We start from the raw sequence: 9,891 nt of genomic DNA, 5'->3' as shown, positions 1-9,891 counted from the left end.
GATTCTGTGCGTCCCCCATATTTAATATTTATTATTCAAACGCATGCATATAGACAGAGCATGCAGTGAAGAGTATTATAAAAAAAAAAAAAAAAGCTTAGTAGATTTGGTGCAGCTTTTGAAACTTAGTTAGATGTGAACTGAATACAGGTTTCAAATTTATTCCCAGAACCTAAAAATGCAAGATGTTTTTGATACAACATAACTCTGAGATAGTAAGTGTTCCCTGGGGCATTAAGGGTAGCTAGGAGTGGTTTTGACAAATCCAGTCCTGTTTTACTTTTACCAGTGGCACCTTTCACTGACTTCCCTCTCCAAGTGAGTCTTAGAGAGTGCAATTCATTCCTTTTGAAGGGCGAGATGTAAGTGGTCGTAAACTGACTGGTGTGTTGTTTCAGGAGGCACACTTGTAAGCACAGTGCGTGCTTTGGGAAGAGTAAATTAAGGTGTGAGAAAACGACAGCAACTTTGGGGGCCAGTAACAATGACAGATTTCAGTCGTGGTTTTAAGAATTATAATACATGGTGTACATCTTATAAAGGCTTTTGCTGGGATAGTGAATTCCCTGGATTTTTCTGGTTTTGACCTGTTAAAAAACTCTCATCCCATCAAACCTAGTAGTCAAACAAATAAGAATGCAGCTAGGAGTAATTTGTAAGTTGTCATTTCCCTGTGTTGCCTCCCAATTGGAAGAAGTTAAGGTTTACCAAATCCATTTCTATTTTCAAGGGTATCTGAAATTTAAACATTCAAAATTGAAGACTGACTAATTTTAGATCTTTTGCAAGTGGCTGGAGAGAAGAGGGAAGGTAGTAAAGGCAACTTACTCCCCTGGGAGTGTAGCAGCTGTATCAGGTTTTTTTCTCCTGTCCCTTTAGTGATCTCAGTAACATGCAGGGCACATCTTGTTTCTGCATGACCAATGCTGACACTAGCACAGTTGTTTTTTCTCTTTCTTTTGAAGCTCATCTTCTGAAGGAAGGTCTAAATGGCCTTGTCCATACACTTAGCTGCATTAGGATTAATGTCATGCACCTTACATCTTTAATCCAGCCTTTTGTGACATTGGAAAGGAAAGTTGTATGTTAAACCTACCCAATTATCTTTTCTGAATCGGGAGGAAAAACCACCAGTGTATGTATGAGAAACTCAGAAGTTTGAATAGAAAAACACCAAGTAAATGGCAGAAGATACTCAAATTTATGCCTGGGTAGGTTTGGGATGTTGAAAAAGCTAAACTGTTTAGTTTCACATGGCCCTAAGGTATGGCTGAGAGAAGGCTGATGCCAGCAGTTGAGGACTGAGTCAGACCATGTTTACATGCGGGGTTCCCAACACCAGGGGTGACACTGGGAAGCAGCCCCAGCACCTTTCTCTCCTGAGTCCTCCAGACTCAAAATCCTTAATTTAAAACCAGGTCAGTGTTTCTTACTGTGTTTCAAGTCATTACAAAGACTGAGAGTAGAGGCACTTTATGCTGCTATAGGTAGGGTTCTGTCAGCATTAGGAAAAAAGAGTTTAAGGTGAGGAAGAGTTTTTCATGAGTTTTTCAAACATAGTTACACAAACATGAGATTTTTCAAAACATACGTCAGACATTTGCCTCTAATTTTTTTTGGTGGGCGTGTGGTATACCAAAGTAGCCAGTCACTGGGCTATTGATTCAAAATGTCTTGTACTTCAGAGTGAGGAAGTATTTCAGTTCTTCATTGACAGAACATGGCATGCAGAAGAGACAGAATTGTACCTGTAAGAAAATCAACGCCCAGAGCATGAGCTGCTGTTTCCTCCAATCTGTGAAACGTGAGCCATCCAAGTCCAGTGACTCTCACTTTCAGCTTAATGCTTCATAGGGCATCTTGAGGTGTGCCGCCCAGCGTGGCTTAGACTACATATTGAGTTTGGTCTTTTTTCCCTTCTTTTTTTTTTTTGGGACAGAGTCTTACTGTCACCCAGGCTGGAGTGCAGTGGCATGATCTTGATCTCTAAATTAGGTATAAACCTCTGTTTAACTGAAGTCCTAAATCAGAATGTCCTTTTTTTCTGATGTTTACAGTAATTGCTTCCTTGGTTAATAAAGGTATTTTTGAAACACTCTGGACTGTTGGTGAAAGAGGCAGACGTGGTTTTACTGGTACTAGTTTGGCACTGAACTGTTTGGGTGCCCACGAGGTAGGCAGACCTTATACCCTTTTTTTACTCACTCTGTTGCCCAGGCTGGAGTGCAATGGCACAATCTCAGCTCACTGCAACCTTGGCCTCCTGGGTTCAAGCAATTCTCCTGCCTTAGCCTCCCGAGTAGCTGGGACTACAGACACACACCATCATGCCCAGCTAATTTTTGTATTTTTAGTAGAGACAGGGTTTCACCATGTTGGTCAGGCTGGTCTCAAATTCCTGACCTCAGGGGATCCAGCTGCCTTAGCCTCCCAAAGTGCTGGGATTACAAGTGTGAGCCACTGTGCCAGGCCTAGACCTTATGCTTTTGAGGTTGAGTGCAGACCTTGTGCTAACTAAAAGCTACTTTTGATGAGCCTTCAACAAGCTGCCCAGTCCTGTCCTCAGCAAACATACCAGGCTGTAGTTACTTCTTTGCAGTGGTCTTTCCTTTTGTTAAATCCATAGCAATGAATATAGATTTAATTCAACTTTTAGTTAAGTTCTCCCAAGAATCCTAATCAACTTTCTGTTGGCCTCTTACGGGGAAAAGAAGTTGCTGCCAATAATCCCCAAACTGTTTTTGGCTTTGCATTCTCTTTTCTACCTAGCACTGAATCTGAGTAACATTGTCATCCTGGATTTATAGTTGGAAGAAAACAGTAACAGACCTAACTGGGACTCAGCCAGCACTAGTCTCATCTTAGCTGCCCTTTTTCTCTGCAGTTACAGTTTACTGCATCCCTGGGCTAGAAGTAATTGGGGGGTCTGGGCAGGTCAGACTCTTCAGGCAAGACAGTCTGTTAATAGTGTGAAATAGGGATACTGATTCCCTGCTCTGCTTAGTTAAGAAACGGAATTAAATCAGCAGTTATAAAGCACATACTTCTGTTACGTGCTAGGCTCTGCCTCCTGGCCTGTAGATAATTAAGACGACCCAGGGAATACCATCAGAGAAGTGCTAATTGCATTTGGGTGTTACAAAAGCAGACCTAGATAGGCTGTTCACTTAACTGGTAAATGTTGGTCAAAAAAAATTTATTTAAAGATTATCATCGTATGAAATTACAGTACTCAACCCTTCTAGCAAAATATTTTTTTGAAAAATAAACTAAATGCCTTTATAAACTTGTGTTCTCTTGTGTTGAAAAACATGTACTGTTTGGTAGTTTTTTTCTTATGACATTCCAGTCATGACAAGGGTCATGTAAGAACAGTGAGCGGTGCAGGCAGGCCCTAACCAGCTTACCCTTAAAGCAACAGCACCATCCAACTGAATTTTCTATGATAGAAATGTTCCGTATTTTCGTCTACAACAGTAGTCACTAGCCATGTGTGGGTACTGAGCATTTAAAATCAGGTTAGCTTGACTGAGAAATTGAATGTTTAATTCTCATACTTCACCACCTATATTAATTGTGGTTCCCTAATCTTAGTATACATGTTTGAATTTTCACTTTCTCTGATTAAAGTGACAAATAAGTCATCAGATGCTATCCATGAGAAACAGGAAAGAATGGTGCAGTAGAAACTCATATTTAGTGTTCTCAAGCCCAAGAAACATAAGATCCTCTTAATTCAGCCCCTATTTCCCTTCCCCTGCAATCATCCAGAGTATTTTTTCTGGAAAACTAAGCTATTCTTCCATCAGTAGAGGTTGTTTGGTGCCTATTTTATCACTTTCACATCATCATCAGTGTTCTCTCCTCACATGCAGCCAGTTACTTCCAACTCTCCATCAAAATGGATGTGCAAATTTCCACATTATTCATAGAATCCCCCTAGAACTCATTCATGTGTAGTCCAGAGTACAGGAGTTCCAGAACACATCCCTCTTTATAAGGCAGGAAATGGGAAGTGACAACGGTAAGTTTGTCCAACTTTATTGAAACCTGTTATATAGAAGGTAATTCAAATAAAACCACTGTTTCCTGTAGAAATATGAGTTAAGTTTTACTACAAAAGAATATAAAATACATTAGCTTAAACTACAATATAAACAAATTTTTAAAATGAACAGTGTATCCTCATTAAATGTTTGCAAAGTTTCTTCCTAAGCACTTTCATATTTCTACTCACTGTAACATGACAGATGTTCACACTAAGGTACTTCAGCCCCAACTTTCACAAACTATTGGAAGTTAGAGAGTACTCTGTTGCTAAGTGAAAAAAATTTGCGTTTTTTCATATCGGGGAAAATTATACTAGACTAACAGTTTTAAATGAATAACTCACATGTATTAGAGAAAAATCACCTCTTGCCTTACAAATACAAAATAAATTCCCTAGACTCCCCTTCTCTGTAGAGACCATCAGCTCACTATGAAGACCCTGAGGAGTGTGGAGCCACCTGCCCCAAATTATCAAGAGCACCTCAGGATCCCTCCCTGTGTCAGCGGTTTGAGGCCCCAGACAGGGACGCCAAGTCCAGGTGGCCTGTTTCCCCTCAGAGGAAACAGAGAGTGAGGATTTTGGTCCCAGGCAGGACTGGCAGGCTGCAGGACAAGGAACACTGTGACTTCTTTCCCAGGGTCCCCAGGGGATAGGCTGACTTGGAGAGCAGGAGCCAGCTGGGGCTGTGGAGCAGGGTCCTCAAGGACACCTGCGTAGGGGCCTCCTTATAGCCAAGGTGGTACCTCCCTGCTGAGGGGCTCACAACTTTTGGTCCTCTTGCTCCAGGTGCCTGCCTCCTGTGCCCTCTTGCCTGCTGCCCCTGAGCACAGTCATCATGCCTCGCGGTCAGGAGAGTAAGCGTCGTGCCCGTCAGAAACGTTGCCAGGCTCGAGGTGAAGACCGATGTCTCAGGGGTGCTCAAGCCACCGCAGCAGAGGAGGAAAGTCTGCCATCCTCCTCCTTTCCTGTATGCCAGAGTGCTTCCCAGAGCTCCCCCGCTGCGGGCATTTCTCAGGAGTCCCAGAAAGCTAGATACCCCAGCTCTCCAGCTGCAGCTGTTTCACTCATAAGTTGTGATGAAGGTGCCAAGGGCCAAAAGGGGGAAAGTCCCAACTCCTCCCAAGGCCCGTCCTTCTCTGAGAGCTCAGGAGATCTTCTGAATGTGAAGACAGGCCAACTGGTGCAGTTCCTGCTCAACAAGTATATAAGGAAAGAGCCCATTACAAGGGAAGCCATGCTGAAGGTTATCAACAGAAAGTACAAACAGCACTTCCCTGAGATCCTCCGGAGAAGTGCCGAGAACATGGAGATGGTCTTTGGCCTCGAATTGAAGGAAATGGATCCCAGACATCAGTTCTATATGCTTTTCAGCAAGCTGGACTTTCCCAATCAAGAGAGTCTGAGCGATGGCAGGGACTTTCCCAAGAGCGGGCTCCTGATGGTTCTCCTGAGCATGATCTTCATGCATGGCAACCGTGCCACTGAGGAAGAGATGTGGGAATGCCTGGGTGCACTGGGGATGCATAAAGGTAGGAAGCACTTCATCTTTGGGGAGCCCCAGGAGCTTGTCACCAAAGATTTGGTGCAAGAGGGGTACCTCGAGTACCGGCAGGTGCCCGGCAGTGATCCTCCACGCTGCGAGTTCCTGTGGGGTCCCAGGGCCCATACTGAAACCAGCAAAATGAAAGTTCTGGAGTTTGTAGCCAAGCTCAATGATACCGTTGCCAGTACCTACCAGTCCCAGTATGAGGAGGCTCTGAGAGATGAGGAAGAGCGAGCCAGAGCCAGAGCGGCAGCCAGAGCAGCAACCAGGGCCAGATCTAGCAGGTCCTCCCAGCCCTAGGGAAGTCTCAGGCAGTCCTCACTAAGAGACTGAAAAGGGCTGTCCACCATCTCAGTATTTGAGGGCAAGATGGGGCTAGAGAGAGCCCAAGGCATGTTTCTTTCTGGTGTTCTGGTTATTTGCAAGCTACTTATAGATTCCTCTTTCTCTTCTGTGTCTACCATATGTTCCTTTGAAAGAGATTGACTGATATAACATCTAAGTTCATGAATTAGGTGCCTCACACAATGGTTGCTGTTTATCACATTAAAGAGTGATGCTCTTACATTATGTAAAACAAATTGGAAATTTTTACTTATTAGATTGTGATCTAGTGCCAGAAGAAATAGCATTGGAATAAGGATTGGCTTTAAACTGTGAAAAAACTGAACACTGAATCAGTTGGGATCACAAGATGGTGGGAAAAAAATGTCAATTGATTGGCAACCTTTGACATTTTAAAATCTTATTTCTTTAAGTATTTTGTTGTGATCAGATGAAAAGCTATATACTCACAGTTGCTATGTGTATTCAAGAATATTGGAGAAATTAAATCCTCATAAAGGAGAACACTTGTTCGCTGGCTCTTTTGTTCCTTATACTAGGCTGCTCTTGTGTTGCTCTAAAGGCATACCTGAGATGGGGTAATTTCTAAAGAAAAGAAGTTGACTTGGCTCACGGTTCACCAGGCTGTACAGGCATGGCACCAGCAACTGCTTCTGGGGAGGCCTTGGGGAGCTTTTCCTCATGCCAGGAGGGGAAGAGGGTACAGGCATGTCACATGGCAACAGTGGGAGGAAGGCAGCCAAGAAGAGTGGGGGTGGGAGGTGTCACATGCTTCAAATGACCAGATCTTGTGAGAGGTCACTCACTATGGCCAGGGCAGCATGATGCCATGAGGGACCCTCCTTGATGGTCCAAATGCCTCCCACTAGGCCCCACCTCCAACACTGGGTATTACATCTCAACATGACATTTGGAGGGGACAAACATCCAAGTTATGTCATTCACCAAACATGAATTGAACATCTGCTCTTTGACAGTCTTCATGCTAGTTCTGGGAAAGCCCCAGCCCCTGCCAATGATATTTCAGAATCCAAGAGGAGCTCTCCTATTAGGAACACAGTGGAGTGGAGGGAGGGGTAGGGGAAATACACTGAAATACCTAAGGGGCAATCAAGGGACTGGAGAGGAGGGAGGAGATTCAAGATAGGATCCTCCCCCCATCACCTCCTCCCCCACTATAAATGCCCTGGGACAGGGCAGGCTGGGAAGTTGGGACACTGCCGATTCCTCAGTAAGCGGGCATTTCAAGTTAGCCTGCACTGGAGCTAGATGAGGCTATTGCTGAAATGGCAAGCAGAGACCAGACCCTCAGGTGGTGGGTTTCAGAGTGGACAGACTAGGACTGCAAGGGAAAAGTGGTCCCACCAGTTCCTTAGGGATGAGGTAGACCAGAGGTGCATCCCCACCAGCGACAGGATTGGAAGGACTCCTGTTCTGTGTCCCCATGCCAGTGAGCACAGTGTACTATATAGGTGGTTTGCCCTCTGTGTCGGGTTGTTTCTGAGAATGAGGGTGATGCCCCTTCAGGTAGGATGTCCAGCAGCCACTGACCTGGTCTGTTTGTCCCTGGCCTGGGGGAGCCAGATTGCTCCATTAAAAGGGAGTGGAAATGAGGTGAACTACATAGGATGGCCAGTTCTTACCATGGTCCAGAGTTTTGGTGGTGGTGAATGAAACTAGGGATAGTTTCAATGCAAGGTCAGCTGGGAGGGAGGAAAGATGTCTGTCCTCTGCACACCTTCTAGGGTCTTCATGGTGCATCTGACTGGGGAAGTCTTCACACCCTGTTGAAATGACTGATCCTCTCATGGGAATGATTACTCAGTTGGATTTCGCAAGCAGCATTTTGGCTGATTTGGTTTTCTTTGTCATAGAAGACTGCATACTCTTTGACACTTCCTAGGTTAAAAAAAAAAAAAAGACGAGGAAGAAAGAAAGAGAAAAAGAAAAAAGAAAATATCAATGTGGTGCATGGTATTTTCTGGGGTCCGAATAGTCAAGGTAAGTAACTGCCATTTAGAAACTCTCCATACTTTCCAGACAGTGTCCTGGGTTCACAGTATCCATTTTATAGACCCCCTCAGTCCAAGAGGATAGGCCTTATCAAACCTTCTTCACAGAGAAAGAACCTGAGGCTCCTAAAAGCTGCCAATATGCCTGAGTCCATAGTGCTGGTAACTGGCAGGGAAGTGGCGGTGCCAGGATCTGAATCTGTCTAAAACTCACATGACCCCACACCTACCATCCTGAGGCAGGTCTTGTGTGTTATAACTCACGTTTCCTTTTGCTACTTCAACATATATCTTGGGCTATCAGAAGAGGACTTTTCACAAAGCACTGACTGGGAATACATGACCAGAGCAATTCGAGTATCAAACAAAAAAGTGGAGTGGGATGGGGTAAGAACAAAGAAAAAAGAAAATAGTCGGTGACAGTGATTACCTCTATTTGTATGCAATGTCAGATCACCTCAAAAGATCAGGGGCACACAGGAAGATCTTGCTCTGCCCGTTGCCTGTAGAAAGTCAAAGAACTAGAAACAATGTTCCATCAGAAGCTGTGTCTGACTGCTGAAGGGAAGGAAAAGAGTAGATGGCACCATCTCTGACAGCCTACCCCCTGTCCTGGGTCCCCTGCCCAAGTGGCAAACAGTCTCACCCTTGCTGATAACCTCAGAGGCCCCATACAGCCTTACCTGGACGTTGCTCACCCTGACGTTTCAGGAAGGTAATGACCTTGGTGGAAGGGCCGTGGAATCAGGAAAATGAAGAATGGAGAACCAGGACTTGTCAGTGTCTAGATGAGGACCCTGAATGTGGACTGAAGGGACCACTCCGCCCATTATCCAAAAGATCTCTGTTCCCCAGTGCTCCGCCCCTGTACTCAGCCCTGGGAGGATGGACTGAACTGCAGGCTGCCTTCTGCCTGGCAGATCTCAGGGAGGGGAGGACCTTGGTCTAAGGAGTGCTACAGAGAGAAGAGACTTGGAGTCCAGGTGAGGAAGCCAAGTGTACCATTTGGACCCCTGTTCAAATGGTGGAGGCTGGCAGGGCTCCAACCCTGTTATCAGGACTTGGAGATCTAGACAGGGGTAGCCAGGGTATCATAAGCTTCCAATTCCCCTTCCAAGGGGGTAAGGATGTGATGGCTTTGTGGGGAGGCTTTTAGATTCAGGTCAGTAAGGAGACCTCTGACAAGCCCAAGATAGAGCATGTCAGCTCCAGGTCTGTCAGCACTGAATGCCCCCTGGCAGGGTTGGTGGCTGAGATGCCCCTTCTCTTTCTTGCAGAGGATTCCAGGAATGTGAGGGCCAACTTTGAGATGTCAACTTCAGCACAGTGGAGAGAAGGGGCTCAGGCCCTGTCGCCAGCTGATATGATGGCACTGAATGTGAACTAAGAGGTCCGCCGCCACCCCAGAAGAGCAAGTCCACACTACCAGCTCTTGCCATCACTCCAGGAAATCCCAGGCAGGCCTGGCAGGCTGTAGGACAAAGTACACTCTAACTTCCTCCACGCAGTCCTCAGGGGACAGACTAACTGAGAGAATAGGAATCCCACAGGGTCCGAGAGCAGCACCCACAAAGATACCTGCACAGGGGCCTTCTGAAAGCCAAGGTGGCACCTCCCTGCCGAGGGGTTCACAAACCTTCTGTTCCTACTCCTCCACATGGCTGCATCACATGCCCTCCTGTGGTTGACGGGCCTGCTGTCCCTGAGCACAGTATATCAAGACTGCTGTTCAGAAGAGTCGATTGGAGCCCTAAGTGGAGTCTGGATGAAGACCCTGAGTGCTTTGGAGAGGAATTCTCCCCAAAAGAGTTCACTGAGCCAACCCCTGCCCTGCTGTCAGCCCTGGGGGACCCCTAATGGCCTCAGCTGGATTTGGCTCACTCTGATTCCCACCTTGGAAGCTTCTGGGACCAGAGGATCTGGGTCTAAGGGATGCTGCC

The 9,891-nt window shown here is 45.8% G+C and overlaps 1 protein-coding gene across 1 annotated transcript in view; it reads left to right on the top strand.

The window, feature by feature from the left end:
- Positions 1-5,894, top strand: part of MAGEB17 (MAGE family member B17) — a 21,434-nt gene extending 15,540 nt beyond the window's left edge. The window contains 1 exon segment of the mRNA XM_037735151.1: positions 4,838-5,894. Coding sequence (XP_037591079.1) covers positions 4,838-5,894 — 1,057 coding nt within the window.
- Positions 5,895-9,891: the final 3,997 nt, after the last annotated feature.

Source organism: Cebus imitator, unplaced genomic scaffold (genome assembly GCF_001604975.1).
Source record: "Cebus imitator isolate Cc_AM_T3 unplaced genomic scaffold, Cebus_imitator-1.0 Scaffold733, whole genome shotgun sequence".
NCBI classification, from domain to species: domain Eukaryota; kingdom Metazoa; phylum Chordata; class Mammalia; order Primates; family Cebidae; genus Cebus; species Cebus imitator.
The sequence above is the reverse complement of the archived record's forward strand: the minus strand, read 5'-3'. Positions and strand labels throughout refer to the sequence as shown.